Source organism: Penicillium canariense (genome assembly GCF_028826845.1).
Source record: "Penicillium canariense strain IBT 26290 chromosome Unknown utg000002l_segment0_segment0, whole genome shotgun sequence".
NCBI lineage: Eukaryota > Fungi > Ascomycota > Eurotiomycetes > Eurotiales > Aspergillaceae > Penicillium > Penicillium canariense.
Window position 1 is genome coordinate 2,627,710 of NW_026622729.1, and position 25,040 is coordinate 2,652,749.

The following is a 25,040-nucleotide window of genomic DNA, read 5'->3' on the forward strand; positions in this document are numbered from 1 at the left end:
ATCATCCCGGGCAGGCCAGCCGGCGGATCGCGAGTCACCTGCGGGGTTGTGGCTGATTTCTCCCGCGGGACAGCCGCACAGCGCTGTCCGTGAAGGGCGCGATCGCCCCTGCTGAATGACCCGAGTCACGTCTCATCGATGCCACTCGAAGTCGAGCGGAAAAAGGCCCATGCCCAGATTGACGGTATCGGGGGTGTTTCGCGCCGAGTCCAGACCACTCCTGCATGTTTTGTCCTAGTCGTGCCCCTTTCTTTAAAACCTTCAGAGGTGGATATGCCTGCCTACGCGGTCCCGCCCAGCCGATCCACAAATGACTCGCTGCCTAGAGATCCACTCTCCCGGAGCCTCATCTGCCTCCGCATCAAGATCTTCATCCGTACTTTCCAAATCGATCTATGCATGCGGGTAAATCGGCCTTTCCCCGATACGGTACCCGGCTGATCGTAACCAGGAAAGGATGCCTCGTGTGGCCGATTCGGACACCGCTTCTGACTCCAAATCACCACGCGTAACATAGTGCCTGACCAGAAGCAACAATCCCCACTCGCTAAACATGTGCAGCCCGGAGCTGAATGTTGGTTTTGCAGGGCTTTGGACCATGCCTCCAATCCACATTCCGCTGAACAGGGCATTTGAGGTGGATTTGTTCAAGATAGGATGTGCAAGACACGGTAAGCAGATTGTACTTGTCATCCAAGCCTAAAACAGGTCGATTTGTTGGATTTGGTGCAGGCTAGGGCACCACTACAGCCACAGGAGTGACTGCAGCTGGTGCAACAGCTAGGGATGTAGTGATAGGAGGAGAAATAGGGGAAGGGGGAGTATCACCAGAAGATTGCGCACCAGAAGATGACATAGGAGTGGGTTCATGAGAAAATGTAGACAAAACATCGGGGGTATCAGCGATATCTGAAGCAATAGCTTCCTCATCAACGAGATCCTGCACACTAGAGGCTTCCTGAACAGACTAAGCCTTATCACTGCTGAAAACTAGGGGAACCACATGTGTTCCACGCTTCTTCATGTTGAAAACGCAAAGAGGAAGTGCAGGGATACAAGATTTTGCAGCAAGATGGGGAAGAAAAGATGGCGATGGGGGAAGAACAAGAATTGATGCAGGGCAAAAGGATGAGAATTTCACCATCACTCGATGAAAGGCCCTGCCAATGTATCAAAATCCCGACCAATCTGGGACGTCTCTCTTGCCGCCGTTCAGGCAGTTCCAACTGTCTCTAAAGTCCCAGAACAAGATTGGTTGGCCGCAACCGTGCAAATCCTCATGTTGAAACTGCTAGAGCTGCGGCAGGAGAGACGTCCCAGATTGCTCGGGACTTTGATACATTGGCAGGGCCTTTATCGATGAAATCAGGCCGCCTGCGTATTCTGCACGATATCAGGATCGTTAGCCGGGGATTGGCGGCTTTTTTGTGCCAATTCTCAGGTTGTAGTTCCTTTACTGAGCATCTATTTCCGGCTCTCATACTGTGAGCAGGGACCGGTACATTCATTGTATATGCTGTATGATCCGCAGATCTGTCGCAAAGAATTCTGTTTCCGAAAGGCTTCCACGAATGTACTAAACCCCGTATATGGTCGACAGAAGTAGTGACAAAGAGTATCCGACACTTATCTTCGTGAGTAATGTATTTCCCCGTTACCCTGACCACTGGGGCTAGTTAGGAAGGCCTTGGGTGGTCCTATCCAAGCACTTGCTGGAAGATCAAGCGCTAGCCTCCCTGCGCTTGCATCACAGGCCAATGTCAGACACCGAGGTAGGACCCTCGGCCCTAACTTGCAGTCTCTTTTGGAAGTTCATCACGTATATTGGCAGTTGGTCCGAAGGGAGCTCTGCCCACTTTCCGCGCTCGTTTGCTCGCAAGAGAATGGAATATTTTCGTCGGACGGAAGAAACTCGTACCGAAAAAAGACGGTGTGTAGCCTATGAGGCCCTTCAAATCGACTCTCTGCTGGGATAAGAGCGGATTATTGCCCGCAGTCTTTAGATGAGAGGTCTATGATTTCAGGCTTGACTGGAGCTAACGGCATGAGCAGTTTACCTCCATATCTTAAGCAATAGGATAACATTGGCACAGACAAGCCTCCCCGTTAATGCAAGTTGCGCCACTAGTATCACAGCCGTAATCATGTGAACAAGCCCCGATACACAAGTTCACACAATCATAACTAGCTCTGCAAGGGACTGGACAGTCAAGCAATGGACAAGCATTTGCATCTAGCCTCTGGCAGTTATATTGGCTCGGTTCGGAGTTCTATGAGATGTGATTCGGTATTAATAAAAGAATAAGTAAAATAAGGGAAGATCTTGAGCCGTCTAATATCTTCGTCATCGGCAAGGACAGAACCCAGCCAGACAACATCCTTTCTAAAGAAAAAGTTGCAGGGCAGTCGCAACTCACCTCAATAGGAGCTTGGTTGTTGCGATAGGCCAAATTTGATCCGAAGAAAAATGACAAACAGAGATAACTAAGAACCGGAGAACCTAGTTATCAAATATAAGCATGAACCAGGGAAGAGACGGGGAGGCCATATACTTGACTTCATTTCGGTGATTCTTTGATACTATTTTCGCAAGAGCGTTAAAAAGTTTTGATCCCTCTTGCTGGGGAGTGCTCCCTTAAAACGGAAAAAGTGGAGAGTCCATGATGTAACATTCCAATGCTTGGCGAGTCGGGCGATAGTGTCCCTAGGTCTAGAGTATTCTAGGCAAACTCTGGGCTAAAGTCATTGGAATAACGCCCCAAGAGCTGCGGTCGACGTTAAATACCGTTTTCCGTTTGCGGATGTACGATTCGTCATGGGCCCCGTCAATGCGGGGGTGCATTTACAGTCAGCGTTCATTAGTACATTCATAAGATGGGTTAGCGTATTGCGGGGCTTAATGTCCGGGAATTCAGCCGTAAGAGCGTGGAGGTATAACATAAGAATTATACCTGGAAATGAGCGCAAGCTTGTGAGAGTCTTGACTTGTTGCCCAGAGGAGGTCTAAGCGATGAAGCTGAGAGTTCATGCATCTTCCTGCGACATGTGTAGGTTTAGCTCGCATTACATAATAAATTTCTGCGTAGTTGCTCAAGTTATTGCAGGTATGCGCTCTCGTTTTCAAAGAAAATGGGTATTGGTGTCGTTCAAAGAAGATTTCCACCTGTGATCGGCGAGAAGCAGAAGGATCAATAAATCTCATGTTTATGTTTACATCAGTTCACCATAAATACCCCAACTCAAAGCGAAGCAGGCTAACATAAGGGAAGAAACTCAAGAGCTGGCACACTTGCCGTTGCTGCAGACTAGCGCGTCTGAACAATCATCATCGGAAGAGCAAGAAGCACCTAGATGGAACGCTATTTAGAATTTGATTCATTACGGAGGGATGTTGATCTTACCGCTGCAGTGTCCAGCCCACGAGCAGGATCCACCAGAAGAGGAACCAGAGGTGGCGCATTTTCCACTGTTGCAGACTAGCGCATCGGAGCAGTCGTTGTCGGAAGAGCAAGAGCTTCCTAGGATTTCTATCAGCGACGAACAGAGGAACTTGACCCGAGACAAGTGGATCTTACCAGCACAGTGGCCAGACCAAGAGCATGACCCTCCGGAAGAGCCGCTAGAGGTAGTAGTGGAGGCCTTGGTAGTCAAAGTAGTGGAGGCCGTGGTAGTGGAAGTAGTGGATGAGCCACTGGAAGAGCCACCAGCGGCGAGGTTCAAGTTTTGCGCAAGCGCAGTGATCAGCTTGTCCCCCATAGAGCGCAGCGTGCTGAAGTTAGTAACGTAGTTCTTGCTCAGAGCACTGCTCGGGAGGACCGCATCATCGCCGGTGAAAAGAATGTCTTGTTATATTAGTCGCGTGCTTGTTCATGAATGGCGTGTTCGACTCACAAGTCACATCGACCCCACCGTGACCACTGTTACCATTCAGATCATCGTTGGGGAAACAGGTACGAGCCATCAGCCAAGAAGCTTCTCCGATGACTTCAGGGTCGTCTCCATCGGAGTCACCATAGATACCATAGAACATCTTACCATCACTATAGGGAGATGAGTCTTTCAAGTACGGCCTCAGAAAGGGAAAGAGTCTTACCAAATGACAGCGCCAACGTTATTTCCAGGAAGGACATCCTGGTAGGTCGTGCCAAACTTGTCAGGGATCACAAAGAATGGAACTTCGTATGCTGCCAGAGCACCGAAGTTGGTCTGAGGCTGTCCATCTGGGTTGCCCTGTATGATATGTTAAGATCCAACTCGCCGGCCGCCTGGAAGAAGTACTCTACCTACCTTGCATTGATAGTCTAGGCCATCGCAGTCGACATCCATGTCGGCGACCCAAACAAAAGCAGCGCCCTGTAGCACCGGGGATGTGAGACTGGGATTAGAGATAACTTCGAGAGACGATAATATACCTCGTTGAAGTTGGTCCAGTCACTGTGGATAGTAGACTTTGCCGCCCCGCTGTCGTTATTGACGGGGTAGGTCGCATCCTTCGCAGCCGTACTGGCCTTTGCAGCCGCGCTATGGAGAGCGGCAACGGGGACGGTTGTGGCAGCAGCGAAATAGCTCGCAGGAGGACCAGCAGTTGGGTTGTCGTACTGCTTGCCATCAACGCTTTGGGCCAGAGCAGGGCCGAGCAAAGCCAGGGAGGCCACAAGAATAGAAGGCTTGAGTGCCATGGTAATTGAGCCCTCCTGTTAAGGAAATCACGTTAGAATTGAGGAGCGACGGTGCGGATGTGATGGTTCGAAGCGTGACATAACAGATGCTTTATATACTCTCTAGCAGAAACAGCAGAAACGCATCAAGGGGCCTGAGAGCCACAGGACGTCACCTTTACCGCACTCGTCGCTGTGAAGAGTGCGGCAAGCCCGAGCGGCGTCTCGTATAGGATCACAGTTCCTGGCCATTGCAGCCGACGTTAAGACTCACTAACCGGACTGAGCCGTACAGTTACAAGTGATCGGTGAAGATTTGCCATTTTGGGGTTATGAATGTGGATCGTGATGACTGTGGGGCCTGATTTCAACATGGCTATGGGGCGCCACATCTTGGGGCGGAAAGAGAAGGATTGGATTGTTGCGACAGCTCGTAGCGTGCATTGCTGTTGGTGCTGTTTATTTCTGCTGAAGTCAAGAGTGGCCGTCTCAGCAGAACACGCGCATCCGATTTACTCCAGATCGTCTACGTGAATTGTGCATCACTCAACAGTACTCGTCAGATAGGCCAAGCAGATACTGTTGCATCATTCAGTGCCCCGTCATGAAGACCCTGTTTCAGCCCCCTCATGCCCGTCTGCCCTGGTGTCGAAGCCCGGCACCCTGATTGGTCCATCGCAAGCTTATTCCCACTCGTGGGCAACGCGAAGTAACCTCCTGAAGACCCATCTGCCTCAGGATTGCATCCCGACCCCAAATGACTGTCAGGCGCTTGACCTAAGCTAAACATAGTGCTGACTTCTGGGACCAGCAGGCGACAAGGTTGTATTGAAGAAGCTTCCCAGGATTGGCACTAGGAGTTCTCGGCGCGAGCTTGCCCTTGACATCCTTGTCCTCGGCCGGCTTCGCCTGTGCCTTTACCGGCGCAGATCGGGGTCTGAGGATCCCCCCACTTGAAAATACAGAAGAAACATCACAAGCAAAGTATGAGGCCTCTCGAGAGAAAGCAGAAAAGTAAGGGAAGAGCGCGAGAGCCTCGCACATACCGGATGCCGATCCCGTGACTAAGCACACCACGTGACACCGACAGTAGACGGTTTTGCCCGGCGTTGCACGCTCGAATTTATCCCATCGACCAACGACCCATTCTTTCCGGGACGTCGAGCAAAATGGCCAAGAAAGGTGAGTAACAAGCCACAATCGAATGCCACATGTCTGGACCGCCCATATCCGCACCCAATTGCCCAGCCCCAATCCTGGAGCGGAGACCGCAGCACCACCCCCGTCCCCCCAAGCCCGCATGACGCATGACGGAGGGCTAACGAGCATCTCTCAACAGCAAAGTCTCGCACTGTCACCGTCCGGCTGATCTCCATGGCCATGACGGGCTTCTACCGCACAATGATCCGGCCCCGCGCGCACCGCCCGCTCTCCATGCTCAAGTACGACCCCGTCGTGAAGAAGCAGGTGCTATTCCTCGAGGCGACCAAGGGCGGAAAGGCGAAATAAGAGCGCCGAGTCGGTGGTTTCCGGCCTGCTCGTCCTCCGATCCGACATTTCTGACGTGATTGCGCCGTGCCACGTCCGCCGAAGAGCTGTCGCGACGCATGTCTTGATCATGGGGGCCTTTTTTCCACTTCACACCATACATTGCGACGCCTTTGATCGGGAATCCACCTTCGCGATGTCAACCACTGCTTCGAGGCAGCTCATAGAGATCGACGAGTGTGACAAGGGGACGTTTGGTTCGAGTGGCCCGTTTGTGTACATTATATCCTGGGAAGTGTTGACGCCAGGGATTTTCTCCCTTGGCTGCTCCACTGTGTACTTCCTTTTGATGGAGCATTGTGTTTGGCGTTAAAGAGCATTAAAGCTTTGGGTTCTGAATTGAAATAAAAGTTTCATTCCACTACGTAACTCCGCATTCTCCGGATTATATTTGCTTGCTAATGGAATTACCCCATGTGGATTCGAGCACAGCGGTAAGACAGTTGAAAGATAATGATCACCTCCTCCGAAGAGACGCCAAGGCACGTTGGAAATGTGTCGTATTATACGTGCAGGCGACTCACATCTGCCGGGGTCATCGAAGGTGAGACCAGTCGATGATCGAACGACGTTGCGAGTCGTGCTGGGGGTTGTTAAGTAGTAATGATGGCTTCGATTCGGCGATTCCACCGATTTGAGTGTTGGAGTACTCAGCCTTCTTGACTGAATCGGGCACTGTAGCGACCCCCTGTTTGCAATCTTTAGAATACAAATCGCCACAAGGCCGAGAATCAATGATGTGATGAACTACCTCGCGAACGCCGCCTGCCGCGACCTCGAGCATTGGATCGGCCACCTGCTTCTCTGATGCTGCTCGCAGTGACGAGACCCTTCGGACTTGCTCGGCGTACGACTGTTGCCGCACAAGTGGGAACTATGAACTGCTCATGTGGGACCTGTGTATTCGAAGCATGAGAACGGCTGTAAGTCCATTTGTGGGTATGCTTCGTAAGTTTGTTGATCCGTTCCTCCACATCCTTCTCAGCCCGTGTCGAGTTCTGGACCTCGGTTGAAGTAGTCTGGGCATCAACAGCCCCGTTTGTATTACCGCCACTGCCTTCGATTCGCCGTGGGGCAAAGTTGACTGCTTTGCGCTTGGTGTTGATTCGGGGTGGAGGCGGGTCTATGTCCGGAGGAATATCAAAGACCTTAGCCGGATCGACGACCTCAGGCTGCGTTTGGCTATCGTTCATGACATCCTCTGGTCGGCTTGGCGAATCCCTGTTGCTGCTTCCTTTGTGAAGGGGAGTCGAAAGCAAAAACTCATCCGACATGAAGAGCATAGCAAATGCTCCTGGATCGCCGTACGGCGAGGTGGCTCGCTGTGGCGAGAATCGGCTTTCGATAGTTGCGAAAGGCACAATGTTGGCTGACGGCTCTCGCGGGCATTCCAGTCCAGCTGGAGTGACCAATGTTTGTTCGAGCTCGTGAATCCTTTCCTGAGCCTTCCTGAGCTGCTCTTGAAGGTCATTTCTTTCCATGCACGATGCAACTTCTGATTCTTGGTACTTCTGTATCTCGAGTGTCTGAGAGTCTACGCGAGCCGTATGTTCAGTGCAAGATTTAGTCAGCTGTTGGATCTCTTGCTCTGTCTCTTTGGCCTGCGGAGATTAGCCATGTACAAAAGGCAAGGCGAGGGATGTACCATAGCCTCGTGCAGTTTTCTCTGCTCATCAACTAGCTCCTTGGCTTCGATCTCGAGGCAGTTAGCTGCATATGTTTGATCAATTCTGCCGCGCAACTTACCAAGGCATTCTGAACGCCACTAAGCTGATTCATTATGACTGTTGTGCCATTTTTGAGCTCATCCCTCTCTACCTGAATAATCTGTAATTGTTGTTCAAATTGGGATTTCATCTGGTCTCTTGAGGCAGCATGCTCGGTGGTCAATTCATGCCGGGCTCTCTGATCGCTCAGCTCGACCTGACCCCTCAAGGCCGTGTTCTCGATTTCCAACCTTTGGCTGCGATCTGCCGCTGTTTCCTGTCTCTTGATCGTCTCCGCCAAGGATTGCTGCAAGTCTCTGATTCTTGCATTCTTCTCGCCTGACTGCTGTTTGAGAGAGTCAACCTCCGAGGACATTCTTTCAAGCTCGAGCTGCAGCTGCGTATTTTCAGTGAGTTTTTTCATCAACTGTCCCTCCAGTTCTGGGTTACCCTTCGGCATTTGGGCTTCCTCTAGCTTTTCGCCAAGGTCCTCGATTTGCCGAGCAAGTTTGCTCTCGGAAGCTATAGTGGACTTGATTAATGCATTGAGGTTGTTCAATGTAGGCCCAACGGTCTCAAACTTGTCTTTCAGCCGCCCGTAAGATGTATCACAATCGGCAAGCTGCTTGAAAAGTTGCGAATTGATGCCAACATGAGTGTGGATTGCGTGCAAGCTCTCTTGAATGCACCCAGATACGCCGACATTGACCTTGGTGTTGTTATCGACGCTATCTGTAAGTTTCATCGCCAACCCGTCGATTCTGATGTTACAGGTAAATTTATCTGCTTGTCATGGTTTGTTTGGAAAACGTACCGAGAAGCCGCATCTCGAGCATCAGCTGTAAATCCCTCGATTTCCACCTTCTTATAGGAACACTCCTCACTCAAAGTCTGGATGGAAGCGCGGCATTCATCGAACATTGCTCTGGTTTCCGACAGAATGCTATCTTTGGAGATTGTCGCATTCTTAGCAATTGACCCCAGCCCTGAAGTGACCTCCTGTAGGAGCTTTGCCTGGCCCTCTCTGACCAAGCCAATCTGTTTTGCTTGAGCCAGAGCATAGTTCTGGATATATGACTCCAGAGCAGTATTGCGGTTTCTTTCTTTGATGAGCTCTGCTTGGGTGGACTCTTTCTGGTCTTCCGTCGTGGTCAAAGTCTGCTGCAGAAGAGAAATGCATTTTTCGTTCTCGGCAATTTTTTCACGCTGCTCGTCAATTCTCCCCTCTGCCCGGGAAATCTGGAGATTGACATCCTCAGTGGCTTGGAGCAGGTCATTCTTCTCCTTTTCTAGATTTGCAGCAGCGGCTTTGAGCTGATCAGTCTCTTCTTTGAGGGCATCATGATCATGCCCTATCTCATCAACAACCTGTTTGAACTTGCGAAGCTTCGACTTCCAGTTTTCCAGTTGATTCTGGTGTTTTTTGATCTCTGTGTCCTTTTCTTGCAGGTGCAATTGGCCCACTTTGAGCCGAGTACGCAGATCTTGGGTTTCCTCCTTCAACTGCAAGTTCTGTATTTCAATATGGCGTTGAATGTTGGCAGCTGCAGCTTCATTCTCTTCTCGCTGTTTGATTCTGCCAATAAGCAGTTCGAACAGGTTTTCTTCGGTGAGCGGATGAACACCCGATTTGTTGCTCGATATTGATCTCTGCTGCTGGCCAGGAAATGCCTTAAGATTCTCTCGGCGAGATTTGGAGATTCGAAATTCATCCTTTGGTCGAGCAGGGGCTCGTGGAGAAAAAAAGTTCTGGATATCTGATGCAACTCTCTTCCGGTCTCGAACAGAGTGAGATGAAACCAGGCGTGACTTAGTGGGCTTTCTTGAGTCAGCTTTCGCACATTGATAGGGAACTGGTACGCACTAAGATGCCGCTATCAACAATAGCCCGCGTTGTTAGCGCAGTATCACTTCCTGGCTCCAGGTCTATGATGATCTGTTCCCTCGAGATTGGATTTTCGGGTTGTTTTGTGCTCGTAGTATCAACCCTTGGCTCCTTTACCTGATTATGGGAGCATCCTAATGGTGGTGACTGCGGGCTTGAGGTACTTTTCCCAAGATATTGTTCAAGGCTTTGCTGTCCAGGGTCGGCTATGGGGTTGGACGACCTGCTGGCAGGCCAAGAAATGAGCCTTCTTAGGTGTATCAATAGGAATCATATATATATATGACTTACGGCTTCCTCGCATGGTGTGTGATCTGCTTTTGTGTGTCCCCCACGCCCGAGTCCGCGAGTGAAGCATGGCCGAGGTGGCTCAACCGGGGCAAGGCCGGTAACGAGAATCCCTTTGGCTGATTGGCAGGCCTGGTAAATGAGAAACCAGTCATATCAATACCACAGCTCTGGGGGCGTTGCATGAGAGACGGCGTCTTTATGTTCGTTTGGCTGTCGCCAGACGGCATGGTTCGTCTTGGGGGTGAAAAGTGAGGGGAGACAGTGCCTGTCGAGGGCAAATGCAATGGATCCTCCTCCATTTGGATGATATCGCACGCAGTCACATAGACAATGTTTGTATCTCCCGATGAACTGGATGGGTAGGCGTTGAGTGATGCATGCTGAACTACAATGAGGCAGGTACGGGCGTCCCGTGACGGCCAGAGCTTGCAATGACTACCACCCCAACAACCCAATTCGTCTATGTCAAATGAACTTAAATGACTGCTCATTGGATTTTGATCGAATCACATTGAGGTAAGGCCTTGAGCTGACTCTGGATAAGATCTTGGAATATCGATCTCAGAATGTCGGTATTAAATTGAATCGAGCAACTTAGCCTGATCTCATTTCACACATCAACCCAGGAGATATCTCCCGACTACGGCAGATGAGTCGGTATGACCTTGCATTTTTGTCATACTTTATGTCTTAGTCTAGTCTAGGGACATTGAAACAGGAATTGCCAGCCATTCAATGCTGTCTCGGGTATGTAATGCGCGGGCATAGGCCGATTTCCGACTCGGCATACATTGGGTCGAGCGATTGCTAAAATGGGAAAATTGTGTTTGACAGTAAGTACTATGGTTGCTGCTTCATATCCAAAAATTCATCTTGGGGAGAGTATGATTTAGAGATATCATGGAGGGCCGATTGATGTGAAAGAAGTAAGGCGAGCCGTGGAGCTCCACAATACTTTACGTACTACAGGGCATTTAGGCAATATTTAACCGCGTCGATCGGGCGAATGCCAATCAGGCCAACAATCCCACAATAATCGACTATTGGGAGATCAGTGGGCCAAGGGGGCCAAGAGATGGTGAGCTCCCAATCCAGCTGGGTACGTACAGGTGGGATGTGTCCACTTCCTTCGCTCAGCTTCACACTAATCTCGGAGAAATATCTCTTTGTGGCGCCACCCACAGCGATCCGATTCAGCAATAAGTGCGATCCCTATCACGAGCTGTCTAGAGACTGGCGAATCCCGCCAGGCGCGGCCCCGGATGCTGACTTGGGGGGAGAAGAACAGAGTTTCTCCAAAGTCAATAGGTAGCGAACCTGAAACCGCCGGTTTCAGCCCGGACCACATCTTCTTTGTCATGCGCAGATGAAACAGCGGACCAAGATGCTGCCGATTCTTGCCCACTGTGGACCACGGACCGGCCTTGTAACTTTAATGGGGATGCGCCAAGCGGATTTTTTTGGGCAAGCCGGGGGGAGCTCTGCACCGCCAGTAGTGTAGTGTAGAGGATCATCGAAGCGATTGGAAAGCCTTCGACGGTATGTACGAGTCGTGGTTGTCAATCCAGTGTTGGATAAATTAGATCGCGTGTGGTGGTGAAGCCATCTGTGAGTTGTTTGCCTTTGGCGCTAGTGGGACAGGGGTTAACGGTAGAAGGTGACAGGTCACTTCCTGCTGCAGCAGGCCAGCCCTTTTGCATGTTCTGCAGGTGTTCCACAGCTGTTTCTGTACAGCCAGGGGATTTGACTGGGGGCTCACCAGCTGAGACAACTGCAGCCAGCAGCTTGCTCCACTGGCGTTGCAGTTGGCGCGCATACGCGACTTAGCAAGGGCGGTCAAGAACGTGGCGGCCACGAGATACGAAGGCGTGTCTCTCCGATGAACGGGAACGCCGCGTGGCGAGGAACGATCACTAGTACCCATACTCCACAGTTACTGACTATCTCGGACTTCCTGACAGTGCAATGCTATGATGGGTAGACCGATGTGCGGCACGTGCATCGGCTGCATTTGCGTGGCTCACTTAGGGGCTGCATCGGACAATCCAGCATCTTTCGCATCGATACTCCGTAGAAGTTGGCTAGTTAATTCATCATGCGGAGTCGGGCTAGCTAGGTCATCTATTGACTCTGCAGAGGGTAATTGCCGACTTCTTCCTCCCCACCTGGCTTTCGATCCGCAAACCCTTACTACGGGACTACCCCGATCTACGTATAACTGATATTGGACAGGTCAGCATTGGTAATTTCGGGGGAAAAAAGAGGGTCACTCCAGCGGGAAGAATCGTTTGTCTGGACAAAATATCCGATACTATTGTAGACCATGTATGGCCAATCAGTAATATTGCCCCTCTGACCTGGCTGGCGACTGGCTGGCTGCGGGCTACTATCCTCCACCCTATCCAGCCGCCATCGGACTAGCCGTGACCCTCCCCCTCCACCGGTGGTGCTTCCTCCCTTTTTTCGCCTCCCGTGGGGGCCCAGTTCTTCTCCTGTTCTGGGGATGCTCGACAACTTCGGGATGGCTGCTCGACCAGAAGTCCCGTCATCCCGGAGGAGGAATAGCCCTGCGAGGCTACCTGAACCGAACCAAGTACGGAGCACGTTGGAAGACTTCCCCATAAGAAGAGGGGCCCTAGACTGGAAGCGTAGAGTAATGGTGTAGATTGGCGTCATACCCAGAAACAAGAGGGCTGTTCTCCCCCCCCTTTCCACTTTACTGCCGTTTTGCCGTCGGGTGATTGGTTCTGCCAACTCCCCGTGCTGCCGCATCCTGACCGCTCGGCCTCCCCTTTCTTTCCTTTCAGCGCCGCGAGACGCAACGACACGACTTACGAGCTGCGAGACATTCAACGTCCATTCTATTCGATCCGATCCACGCTTTTTCCGTTGTGGTGATTGCGCTTCCGCGGCCCTACAAGTTCCAAAGCTCCTGATCCCGTCTTAACGGCGCGCCTGCGGCTCCCCTTCGCTCTTGGCCCTTCACCTTGTTCGCAAATATACATATCCAGCCGGCGCTGCAGTTGGGTCCATCCTTCTGCCTTTCTGACGGCATCATCTCCTTGCATTCCACCGTATCCTCATCAGCATCACCTCGTCTCCCCGTATTGCGCCAGTCCCGAATCATTGAAACCCCGCTGAGCGCCACGATCCTACCTTCGGGATCCTGCATCCAACCCTTTCCCATGGACGTCGGAGGTTGAAATCACCACTCGCAATTCAAAATCTTCATTCCCCAGATTCAGATCCTCTATTGGCACGTCTGACGTGAACGTTCCTTCCCCGACTTTCTACAAACAACTGTGATGTGGCTAGGGAGCACCTGGTGGAAATAAACTACGGTCATCGTTCGTCTCCGTCATAATGGGAAACACTCAGGGGAAACCGGTGGCTTGCAACGATGCGGGTAGGTCCAATAGAGCCCGTCCACTTGCAAACGAGCACGCGTCGAAGGCCCTAAGAAGCCCGACGGGTCGTATTGAGAAAAGCAATATACTAACTGCCGCGAATAGTCAACCTCAACCATTTCCGCCTCCTCCGCGTGGTTGGCAAGGGTGCCTTTGGCAAAGTCCGCATCGTGGAGAGAAAGGATACCGGCTTAACATTTGCCCTTAAATATATCCGCAAGGAAGAAGGTGTGCTCCATTCCCTTCGTTTTATGACATCTTGTTTTTTGAAATAGAACTAATCGTGTTTTCTAGTTGTGCGTTCGGAAAGTGTACGAAACATTATTCGCGAACGGCGCATGCTTGAGCACTTGAACCACCCGTTCCTTTGTAACTTGCGGTACAGCTTCCAGGATATGGAATACATGTAAGCCTCGGTCTTCGCATCCTTTTCCAGCTAATGCGCGTGGACTGACCTTCCCCTTTCTAGCTACATCGTGGTGGATCTCATGACTGGCGGCGATCTTCGGTTTCATATCTCGCGGAAGTGTTTCACCGAGGAGGCGGTGCGTTTCTGGATGGCAGAGCTTGCTTGTGCCCTGAGGTACATCCACTCGCAGGGCATTATCCATCGTGATCTCAAACCCGACAACGTACTATTGGATTCCGAGGGACACGTCCATTTGGCTGATTTCGTATGCCACACATTCTTCTGGAATTGCTGTCTTTCAAGTACTAACTCCATTTGTTCTAGAATGTGGCGTCAGACTTCCGACCCGGAAAGCCTCTCACGAGCAAGTCGGGTACCTTGGCTTACTTAGCTCCGGAGGTGTATGAAGGTGGCGGTTACTACTTCGAAGTTGATTGGTGGTCTTTAGGTGTCACCTTCTATGAGTGCATCTATAACAAAGTGAGTACTTATTCGACACGTATTGTTCACGGTTCTAACGCCTTTTCTAGCGACCGTTCGAGGGCCGCAGTCAGGACACCCTAAGCGAGAACATAAAGAGAGCACAGCCCAAGTACTATGTCACCAACCCCGCCGTATCAGTCCCCTGTCTCCGAGCCTTGTCGGCATTGATCGAGAAGGACCGCAGTCGACGCATTGGCGCTATCAGCTTCGAAAGTTTTACATCACACATGTTCTTTGCAGATATCGACTTCGATGCGCTTGAGCGGAAAGAATATTCGCCCGTTTTCCGTCCCTCCAGCGATAAAACTAACTTTGACGCAACTTACGATTTGGAGGAACTATTGTTGGAAGAAGCACCTCTCGAGGCCAGAGCTCGTCGGCAAAAGCCACGCGCTGAACTTCGCGAGGATGCGACGGCCAAGGAGGTTCGTGAGGATGAGCTCCATCGCTTGATCGAGACGATGTTTGAGCCCTTCGACTACACACTAGCCAGCTTCCAAGTTAATGCTGCGGAAGCTATCGCTGCATCAACGTGAGTTTAAAAAGTTCCGTATTGGCTCTATTGTTTTTGTACTCTACTTACCCGCTTCCAGAAACCCCGAAGACTGCCTTCCCATTGCTTCCGCCGCCAGCGCAACCACTCATTCCCGCCAACTTTCACAACCTGAATCGTCTGCTCGAAACTCGTCACCTCCACAGCACGAGCATGGCTTCCACGCGATCTCGCAGAATGAGAATATGACCAGTGTCAGCGAGAACCTTGATCCGAACGACTCGGCCGGACCACACCCACCCTCCCCCTCGACTCGTGCCTCGCCTTCGCCTCCGCCTGCCCCGATGCCTCCCGCCCCATCCTTCCACCGCCCATTACCCCCCACGCCCCGCCCTCATGGCGGTGCTACAAGGAAGATGAGCAAAGGAGGCGGTGTACAAATGGTGTTGGAGGAATCCGGGAGCTGGAGCGAACTCGCAGATCATCGCTCTACTCTCCCGGCCGAGGGTCTCGAGGGTGCTGTAGGCAAGGGCAAACAATCCAACAGCGGCATGCTTTCGTTCCTCAGCCGGAAGAAGGGCCGCGATCGCAGTCCCAAGCCCACCGAGCCGGGTGTCTTGGGCAAAGAGGGAGCCCGACAGATCATTAGTTGAAGTTCTTGAGCTGCACAAAAGTGATACCAGTGATCATTCCGAGAGAGATGCATATTCTTAGGGATTGCTTCACAGGTTCTTGTTGCACGGACTTCGGCATGTCTCGCGACATCGTTTCACTCCAAAATCCTGTGGGACCCAGACGCTCGTCCGCGCTACCCAATATTACACAGTTGGAAGTGTACAGCGGCCTTGATCAGGCACCTGCCGCCCGCCTTTCCAACAACCTACTCAGCTCACTCGGCGTGGATGCCGCCAACCTCGTTCCTCGATCAGCTTTCGCCACGTTCATGCCTCTTGGTCATGAGATGGGAGAGATCATGGCTGGGCCATGATATGGATAATTGACCACACATTTGTCCTGCATTGATTTGCAGTAAAGGTTTTGCATGGTGTCGCCAATGCTCCACCGTCTCGATTTTCATTCTTCTAGATTCCCCGGACCCAGCGACAACTTATTTCATTCATTATTTTTTTCTGCTTACTTTGTTCATCATATTCATCATCCTATCTAACTCATCTCAACCTGTACAGATGGATATGTCTCGATTTAGCATTGCATTGACATTGATATCGAAAACCCTGGTAGGCTGTTTCAACAGGCATTTTTGTTTTCGACGCTGTGTTTTTATCGCCCATTTTGCTCTCCTGGACAGTTTTCATACCCTGATCTCATTGATTACCACGACAGACATATCGCTCACTTGGTTTCTTGGTTCTGTTTCTGTAATGTATTAGAAAGGACTGCAGCTCTCGCTGCTGGCACGGTCATTGGGAAAGGTGTACTTTAGTGTGTTTCTGATGTCCCAACTCTGTGAAAACCTATATCGTATAGCGAATTGTATTCAATCTTTCCAAGCACAAAAAGAATGTAACTTGAGCCCTTGGCGCCTTGGCACCTGACATATCGCACTGAGGCGTGTGTCAACCAGGTCAATACTTGCTTCCTGATCCCAACTGTTGGCATCCACGATCCACCTGAATTCGTTGCCGCGCAACACCGGAATCATAGACTCCACCGAGATCACGATAAGGGAGCAATACCGATCTGGAGAACAATAGCTCATATCTCAAGCTTGCTCCGCATCGTCGAATTCGAGGCTAACCGCCGCCAATTCAACCATTGCGTGTCGTGCGTCGCTGTTTACGTCGCCCTCCACACTAACGCGCATGGGGCAAAAGCAAAACAAAAACTCCGAGATTCCACCACCAGCTCGACAAGACACACAACGCTCCCTCCAAACTCGCCTCCAGCTCCAATTACGAAGGATCACCACTCTATCGACCTACTCAATCACGACAGCCTGCGCCTGCACCGCATACCACACGCCAATCCGACACGTTTCGCTTTTGCGGGGAAATCTAGCCCGCTCCGCAGTCCCCTCGCCGAGCATTCCACGCCCATAGTTTCTCCCCCTGAGCGCCCAAGGAATCAACGATCAGCCTGCAGCGCAAGAGACCACATACCAGGGACCTGCGGCCGATCTTGCGTGCAAGCCAGCTCGCATGCCGGGCCAATCTCGCAGTCGGGATCGCCACAGCGGACGCGAGCGAGAACGAGACCGGACACGCGAGCGGGAGAGGGAGCGCCGGCGGGAACGAGATCGAGAACGCGAGTACATCCGGGGTCGCTACGATGAAGACGACGAAGGCGCGGCGTCGAGTCCCGGCCAAACACGCGGCAAATACCGATTCCGCGGCGAGGAGGGCTACGATTCTTACGATAATGGCGACCGCGATGGGAGTGACGAGGAACGACGACGGCGCGAGCGACGAGAGAGGAGGCGACAGCGCGAGCGTGAGGAAGAACGGGCATATAGTGATGCTGTTGAGGGACGGCGGAGGGAGAGGTCCAAGGCGAAGGAGTCCCCTGCTACGTCACCGATCAAGAAGCGGGATCGCGAGCGAGATCGGGATGGACATCGCCGCCGGCGGGATGTTGAGCATGAGGGGAGCCCGACTAAGGATATGAGGGACAGACGGCATCGAGTGCGAGGAGAGGAGAGCGAGCGGGAGAGATCGCGGGATGTTGATGCTGAAGCTCGACGGCAGAGACGAAAGGCACGCGAGCGAGAGGAAAAGCGTGATCGTGAATGGGAGCGCGAAGCTGCGGCTGTGGCAGCTGTCGCGAGTAAACATCGCAGCACGGAGTCGACGAACAGTGCATCCCATCTGCTGGATGCGGATGCAATGGCGCGGCTGGCGTCCGAACATGAGCAGGAGAACCCGCGCGGACGATCAGGGGATGAAGAGGCGCGGAGAGAGCGTCGACGGCAGAACACAAAGAAGGCTGCACTTGCTGGAGCAGATCTCGTCGAGGGGAGATCCCGGCGTCAGTCTGGGGCTCGGGTTGTGTCTGGCGCCTACCTGGAAGAGGGGCGGAGCTCGGAGATGAAGATGCGCCGCCGTGGAGGTGGTGGCCCTGCGATGGACGAGGAATGGAAGCGAGAAAAAGGTTGGGATGGGCGTGATGAGGACGTCCAGCCAAAATGGAAGTTCTGGGCCTCGTGGTCCAAGAAGAAGCGACTGGTCGTCGGAGGTATCGTGACTGTGCTGTTGCTGCTGGCCATCATCATCCCAGTCGCTGCGGTGGCCGCGCAGAAGAGGAGTGCCAATTCAGACTCGTCGAGCAGCTCGTCTGGTTCGGGTTCGCCGTCGAATTCCAACCTCGATGGCATCAGTCAAGACAGCATTCCGGTAGGTTTGATCTATGCTGTAAGCGTCATAAGGGTTATACTAACTGATTGACTTCTCTAGTCTTATGCCCAAGGGACGGTCCTCGATCCATTCACGTGGTACGAGACCGCAGGGTTCAATGTCACTTTTACCAACGACACCGTGGGTGGTCTCTACATCATGGGCCTCAACTCTTCATGGGACGACTCCGCCAGGCCAAACGATAATGTTCCTCCGCTAAACGAGAAGTTCCCGTATGGCTCTCAACCAATTCGTGGCGTCAATATCGGTGGATGGCTGTCCCTTGAGCCGTTCATTGCGCCATCTCTCTTCGAAGGTTACTCGACTAGCGTCGTCGATGAATGGACCTTAACCGAGCATCTGGGTTCAGCTGCAGCAACCACCATCGAGAAGCACTATGCGACCTTCCTGTCCGAGTCGGACTTTGCAGAAATCCAAGAGGCCGGACTCGACCATGTGCGCATCCCATATTCCTACTGGGCGGTTACAACATACGACGGGGACCCCTATGTCGCTAAGATCTCTTGGCGCTACCTTCTACGTGCAATTGAGTATAGCCGCAAATATGGACTGCGAGTGAAGCTGGATCTTCACGGTCTGCCTGGCAGCCAGAACGGGTGGAATCATAGCGGTCACCAAGGGGCAATTGACTGGATAGACGGGACAAATGGGACGCTCAACCGGCAACGATCGCTGGAGATCCACAACCAGCTGTCGCAGTTTTTCGCACAGGATCGATACAAAAATGTTGTGACGATCTACGGTCTCGTCAATGAGCCGCTCATGCTCTCTCTTCCGACGGAGCAGGTCCTGAACTGGACCCAAGAGGCAGCGGAACTTGTTCGCAAAAATGGCGTTGATGCAACTATTGTCTTCCATGACGGGTTTCTCAACCTCGCCAAATGGGACAGCATGTTCAAGGACCACCCGGACAACATGTATCTGGATACCCATCAGTATACGACCTTCAACACCGGCGAGATCGCCCTAAACCACACTGCCAAGATCGAAATCATCTGCAGCAGCTGGTACTCCATGATCCAGAGTATCAACAGCACCAGCTCTGGGTAAGTCACAATCCTTCTCCCACCCCCTCCCCGTCATCCCAGTCCCAATCTTACAGCTTCGCTAGATGGGGTCCCACAATCTGCGGCGAATGGTCGCAAGCCGATACCGACTGCGCAGAGTATCTCAATAACGTGGGCCGTGGCACCCGCTGGGAAGGATCATACGACACCAGCTCCTCCACCGCCTACTGTCCCACCGCCGACGCAGGAACATGCAGCTGTAACAACGCCAACGCTGACGTGGCCGACTACTCGGCCGAGTACAAGAGTTGGCTCCAAACCTACGCCGAGGCCCAAATGTCCGCCTTTGAGACCGCCCAGGGCTGGTTCTACTGGACGTGGCGCACAGAGTCTGCAGCGCAGTGGAGTTATCGCACGGCATGGAAGAATGGATTTATGCCGCAGAAGGCCTATTCGCCCTCGTTCAAATGCGGTGATACCGTGCCGGATTTCTCTAGCTTGGGCTTGCCCGAGTATTACTGAGGCCATACTTATGATACATATGGATATGTCTTGTTCATTTTCTTTTGCTATCGTGTTTCTGTATTCATTTCGCATTTGCATTGAGTCCACCTGCATACGTTTGGGGCCTTTTCGATATTATGTCCTGGCATTGGTTTTACAGCAATCTTAGATCTTCATACCCTTGGATTTGAATTGGATTTTCATTACACAGTGATCATCTCAACTGCTACATAAGGGGACCGTTGGATCTCCCTGGAAACATCATGAGTCATCGCTGATTGATCCAGAGGTATAGTTGTTCTAAAGGGGTTAAAATTCCAAAATATGTTTCTGCTAAGCGCAATCCCTGGCTTGGCTACAAACTGACACTTTGACCAAAATTCCACGTACACCCATGATCTTGTTGATATCCCGAGGTCGCATTACACGGCATGATACTCCTGAAAAACGCAAGAGGGTCCATCTAGTAGTCGCAAGCTGCAAGCTGCACGTGCGCGGGTCATCTTTTGTGTCTTGTTCGAAGACCAATTCAGCTCGATCGGCGTTGCTGACAATACGTCCCGCAATTGTTCTCCAGACCTATCCACTGGCACAAATTCCGCAGGTCCCTCAGTGGGAAATAGTCCCATGTCTAGCTCTAGCTGATATAAAAGGGCCTACAGAAAAAAGCACGCTTGGGGAATCACAGGGAGTCCATGGGTCCAGAGTGCAATACATTGGGATTATCAATACATTGTAGTGCCGCGTTATACTAATTCAAGGTGTAGACCTAAAATAATCAACAACTTGAGAGCATATTATATGCACTACGTCCTGCCGGCTATTCTACATCACTGGGCCGCTGCGAACCAACCACCCTGTTCCCACATCCCCGCCCGATAAAAACATGCATTCCGTCGTTCAGGCGACCTTACTCCTCCGAGGAGCTCATGAAGCCGTTGGAAGTCAATGGGCTTCACGATCCACCCATCGAAGCCAGAGTCGATGTAGATCTGTCGGTCCTTCTCCAAGAGCGAGGCCGAGACTGCGAAGATAGGTGTATAGGTATTGCGAGAGCTGGACTGGATCTCATACTCGCGGATGATCTTGGTGGATGAGAGCCCATCAATGATCGGCATCTAATTCAATTGTTTAGATTCAGATTCAAGACAACGCAATAAAGTAGAACTCCATACCTGTAGGTCCATCAGAACTGCATCGAACGAGAGTGGGCTCTCGCAGTACACAGCAGCACATTCCTTCCCATTCCCCGTCATGCAAATCGAGTAGCCGAGTTTTTCCAGCCGTTTCTTCAGGACCATGCTGTTGACAGGATCATCCTCGGCAACGAGAACATGCAGCTCGGCTCTCCGGTTCATGTTGGCTTCTGTGGTGTCGGATTCTTTGGGTCGCGCCTTGGGCTCTTTCAACCCAACGCGCGTCTTTGCCAGCTTTTCTTGCTCAGATGCTGTGAAAAGTTCCTGAACAATTCGTAAGGTTTTCTTCCAGCCACATTTGGTAGCCTAGCAATTCATAGGTTGCTATCTGTTGCTTACTTTTTTGGCTTTGGTCCTTTTGTCTGATGTCGGGTGCGGGGCAGCTAGGGTGATACTACGTGATTCGCCGTTGGTCAGAGCAATTTCAACATCCAAGCAGCTGCTGTTTTGCTGTCCGGGCCCAGGACCAGGGAGACTGTCATCGCCGCAGTGACAGGGAATGCCGTTCTTTTTCTCCGCCGTGTCGCTGCCGGGCGCATGATTCGTGCCGTTATTAAGATGACAGGTTTGGGGTCCCCCGTCGCCGTCATTCGCCACTTGCACATTGGTCTCCTCCCCGGACGGCAGGGGAAACTTCAATCGGATTTTGAAACAGCTTCCCGTTCCTTGCTCCGATTTTAGACTCAGTTGTCCGTCCATGTTACGCACGATCCGAGCAACCAGGGCCAGTCCTAGACCAAGGACACTATCTGTCGCCAACTCTCCTGCGTCAGAGGTTTTTTCGCAGGATTTGGGATTGGGCATGTATTTGTTATTGGAGATCTGCTCCAATTCGCAGAATAAAGTCTCCACGGCCTCCTGTGACATCCCAACACCCGTATCGTGAATCGCTACCTCCACAGCAATGTGCCCGGGCTCGCAGAACCCAGACAGGATGCACGACTCGATTGTGACAGCACCCGATGAAGTATGTTGGATAGCGTTGCTGATCAGGTTGGTGATGACCTGTCGCACGCGTCGTTGATCACCAAGGACTGGCGGTAATGCCGAATGTTGCATAACTTGAAGGTCCACATGCTTCTGCCGGGCTTCTTCCCAGAATATATTGGTTGCCTCGCAGAGAGTCTCGCTAAGATTGAAGACTTCATCCTTAATGAGCATTTGCCCATTCTCTGCATTGGTGAGGTCGAGAAGGTCATTTATAATGTACACTAGAGACTTGGAGGCGGAGTGAGACCTGGAGAGATTCTCTCGAGTCTCCTGATTCAGGGAGCCATCTAGCGCGATCTCGAGATAGTTGATGATGGCGTTGAGTGGCGTGCGGAACTCGTGCGCAGAGTTGGCTAGAAGCAGCTTCATGAGCTGGTTATTCTGCATCGTCGCCTCCTTCTCCCGCCAAATCTCCGTGAATGTTCGATACAATAGCGTCAGCATCGAGGCTTTCCCGAATTCTGCTGCAGACCATTCTGAAGGCCGGGGTTGACTTTCAGAATCACTCGCATCCTGGCTGGCTTTGGGCTGGCTGCGAAAGAAGATGATAAACTCATGTCCATCGGGAGACAGCGGAACATACAGCAGACTGGCCAAGTGGTGGAACCCGGGGGAATACTCGAGATCTTCGAAATCGGAGGCGATATCCGTAGACCATAGAGCTGTCTCGATCTCCTTAGCTCGTAGGTATTCGAGCAGAGCCAAAAGTTCTTGCGAATCGACTGGTTTGCCTAAGACCTTGACTTGCCCCAAGATGGTTGCAGCAGCGTAATCAGCGCCGAAAAGACCCAAGAGATCACCGGAAGGAGAAGTGGTTTCCTGCATTGGATTCAATTCATCCCATGGCACAGTTTGACCTTGTGGTTGAAACGGCAGCGTATACGAAAGACGTTCGATATTGCTGGAAACGGCTTCACTGATGAACCAGCTGACCCGCTGAAGTAGAGGGTGGAGTCGGAATTGTTCATCGTAGGATTGGCAAGAGATTATCCCCCACAGCTTATTAAAAACATGAATGCTGATGGACATGCACGCATGGACTGGAGATTGTGCGGAATCCTCGGGGACATCTGGTGTTGCTGTCAAGTAACAATGCGACAAGTCGAGGGCCAATTTGTTGGTCGACACTCGGTAGACCAGCTCTGAGACGTCACCTTTTCGGTAAGAAAATGCGACCTTACTGTGCAGATACTGACTCTTGAGATCATCGGGGAAGGTGGATTCTTGGAAGTGCATGCCGTTATACGATTCTGTATGCCTTGCTGGATCAAGGGCATCTGCAAGAATGATGCCATTTCGGTCACAGTCGAAATGATAGACGGTAATGCGGTGAAATTTGGTCAAATGCCGCAGGCTCGAGATGGTATGCCGTATCAAATCATCAAGACACTGAGAACTTGAAATTCGTTTCAGAATGCGTGGAAGAATATTCAACAGCTCTATATCCATGGTATCTGTATTCTCAGATGGTTTGTCGTATGTATTAGAAAGGCTCCTTCGATGAGGGGCCTGATCCTCTGCGAACTGGCTGAGAGTTCGTCCCTTTTGATGTCGCAGGTTTGGCGAATCGATTTTGTCCGTGATCTGTTGAACGCCTCTAATCCCTGGCTCCAATTCGCAGATAATGAAGTTTGTGTATGCCTTGCTGGTATGCATTGTACACCAAAGACGTGGGGTGTCTCCATCCAAGGTCGATAGATAAAAGACCTCGGGCCCAACTTCTCCAACTTCGTATTCGTCACTCAGGACATCGGCAGCATGAGAAAGGAAGATCTTTCTTTGCGGGTCCGAGAAGAGGGCACATATTGACTCAAGCTCAAATAACTCCTCTGGGGTAATGCCCAAGATCTCCGATGTGTTGCTGCTGGCAGCCTGAACCGGAAAATTGTCTCCATATTGGGAGATCACGAGCAGTGCGCCAAAGGATTGGATAATAACACTATCCTCATCTTCCTGGGAATACTGCAGCCCTTTGGGCATTCGAATAGGTTGTAAAATCTTGCCTCCCTCGCAGAGGGTGTGGTGCAATCTTTCATATAGACGAGGACTTTCGCGAGAACCTCCGCTCGATGCTCTCTCCCTATTTGGTGAAGGTAAAAGCCGGTCGCTCATGGAAATAGGATGACTGAGAGTTGGCACTGCCGATGAGGAGGAGAGATCTGGATGGTCCCGCCTCTGCTCATGCATCAGAGAAAGATATTTGGGTCTGGTAGCCGGCTTTTCACCATCCGCATCTCCAGTTGGCTGTTTCATTAAAATCTCACTCGCCAATGAGCTTTTCCTGAGAGCGTCTGAGAACGGAAGTATAGGACTCTCAAGTTTATCCAGCGATGGTGTCTGTAGGGCGGACGAAGGGGTCGAGTCGAAGGACACGACCGATCGGACTGGGAATACTCGCTCTGTTATGTCATTGTCTAACTGAGGCAGCTTCAGCTTCGATGAGGGTAACTCCGTGACTGTCGGTATCTCTGTCTTATTGTCGGAAAGGATGCCTATAGACTTTGGGACTGAAACTGCCGGGGAAGAAGCCTTCCTTCCCTCTGACAGCGCATCGCCATTCCCGCCCTGGCCATTGTAGATGACCTTCCAGTCACCATAGTCCTTCGCTTCAACAGACCGGCTCATTTCCCGGGGCGTAGGCTTGTATCGCCAACAGTGAGTTCACTGGCAGCGCATTCTTCGGAAAATGATGATTAGCATCGTCAATCCAATAAAGCTGCAAGGACAGTCGAGGGGAAAGTAATGGTGGAAGGCCAGAATGACAACTCACCATGGGAGGGCCAAAGCCCTAGACGCCTCACCTAACTAAACTTGAGGACTAATAGGAACCCAACACAATGGCTGAGATGCAAATGGAAGTAGAAAGACAGCAGTCCATGTAGGGAAAAGGAACAAGGACGTGAGGGGCAAAGAAATGACCATCGCGAGCGGCAATACCGCTTTCCCTGAAGTTCGGTCTTGTGCTTGCCTCCAAGTACCAGACTATCTTCTCGTAGGCGCCTATCAGCTCCAGTGCTTGTGGTTTACATAAGACACGTGTTTCCGGTTCCTGCGTCCGGTTCGACAGGGACTACCACCGGGAATGCCCTCGT

The 25,040-nt window shown here is 51.6% G+C and overlaps 7 protein-coding genes across 7 annotated transcripts; 4 read left to right on the forward strand and 3 right to left on the reverse strand.

Annotated features, from left to right (window-relative positions):
- Nucleotides 1-3,378: 3,378 nt before the first annotated feature.
- On the reverse strand, nucleotides 3,379-4,981 carry N7482_004155 (glycoside hydrolase family 75 protein; the record flags this gene model as incomplete). The annotated part of the gene is made up of 6 exons (XM_056686280.1): nucleotides 3,379-3,842; nucleotides 3,892-4,040; nucleotides 4,094-4,230; nucleotides 4,288-4,353; nucleotides 4,413-4,694; nucleotides 4,937-4,981. The coding sequence occupies 6 exons, from the start codon at nucleotides 4,979-4,981 to the stop codon at nucleotides 3,379-3,381; spliced, it is 1,143 nt and encodes a 380-aa protein (XP_056545022.1).
- An 846-nt stretch (nucleotides 4,982-5,827) lies between these two features.
- On the forward strand, nucleotides 5,828-6,167 carry N7482_004156 (mitochondrial 54S ribosomal protein bL33m; the record flags this gene model as incomplete). Its single annotated transcript, XM_056686281.1, has 2 exons — nucleotides 5,828-5,840; nucleotides 5,998-6,167. 2 exons carry the CDS (start codon nucleotides 5,828-5,830, stop codon nucleotides 6,165-6,167), a joined length of 183 nt encoding a protein of 60 aa, XP_056545023.1.
- A 574-nt stretch (nucleotides 6,168-6,741) lies between these two features.
- N7482_004157 (uncharacterized protein) lies at nucleotides 6,742-10,315 on the reverse strand (the record flags this gene model as incomplete). The annotated part of the gene is made up of 8 exons (XM_056686282.1): nucleotides 6,742-6,894; nucleotides 6,958-7,059; nucleotides 7,103-7,807; nucleotides 7,852-7,902; nucleotides 7,953-8,673; nucleotides 8,727-9,730; nucleotides 9,777-10,023; nucleotides 10,089-10,315. The coding sequence occupies 8 exons, from the start codon at nucleotides 10,313-10,315 to the stop codon at nucleotides 6,742-6,744; spliced, it is 3,210 nt and encodes a 1,069-aa protein (XP_056545024.1).
- Nucleotides 10,316-13,451: 3,136 nt separating this feature from the next.
- N7482_004158 (serine/threonine-protein kinase) lies at nucleotides 13,452-15,533 on the forward strand (the record flags this gene model as incomplete). The annotated part of the gene is made up of 7 exons (XM_056686283.1): nucleotides 13,452-13,494; nucleotides 13,601-13,723; nucleotides 13,790-13,901; nucleotides 13,965-14,169; nucleotides 14,229-14,384; nucleotides 14,435-14,919; nucleotides 14,981-15,533. 7 exons carry the CDS (start codon nucleotides 13,452-13,454, stop codon nucleotides 15,531-15,533), a joined length of 1,677 nt encoding a protein of 558 aa, XP_056545025.1.
- Nucleotides 15,534-15,631: 98 nt separating this feature from the next.
- N7482_004159 (uncharacterized protein) lies at nucleotides 15,632-15,868 on the forward strand (the record flags this gene model as incomplete). Its single annotated transcript, XM_056686284.1, has 1 exon — nucleotides 15,632-15,868. The coding sequence occupies one exon, from the start codon at nucleotides 15,632-15,634 to the stop codon at nucleotides 15,866-15,868; it is 237 nt and encodes a 78-aa protein (XP_056545026.1).
- A 1,171-nt stretch (nucleotides 15,869-17,039) lies between these two features.
- On the forward strand, nucleotides 17,040-19,780 carry exg2 (putative exo-beta-1,3-glucanase; the record flags this gene model as incomplete). The annotated part of the gene is made up of 3 exons (XM_056686285.1): nucleotides 17,040-18,230; nucleotides 18,291-19,297; nucleotides 19,363-19,780. The coding sequence occupies 3 exons, from the start codon at nucleotides 17,040-17,042 to the stop codon at nucleotides 19,778-19,780; spliced, it is 2,616 nt and encodes an 871-aa protein (XP_056545027.1).
- Nucleotides 19,781-20,592: 812 nt separating this feature from the next.
- Nucleotides 20,593-24,573, reverse strand: N7482_004161 (uncharacterized protein; the record flags this gene model as incomplete). The annotated part of the gene is made up of 3 exons (XM_056686286.1): nucleotides 20,593-20,880; nucleotides 20,938-21,222; nucleotides 21,298-24,573. 3 exons carry the CDS (start codon nucleotides 24,571-24,573, stop codon nucleotides 20,593-20,595), a joined length of 3,849 nt encoding a protein of 1,282 aa, XP_056545028.1.
- Nucleotides 24,574-25,040: the final 467 nt, after the last annotated feature.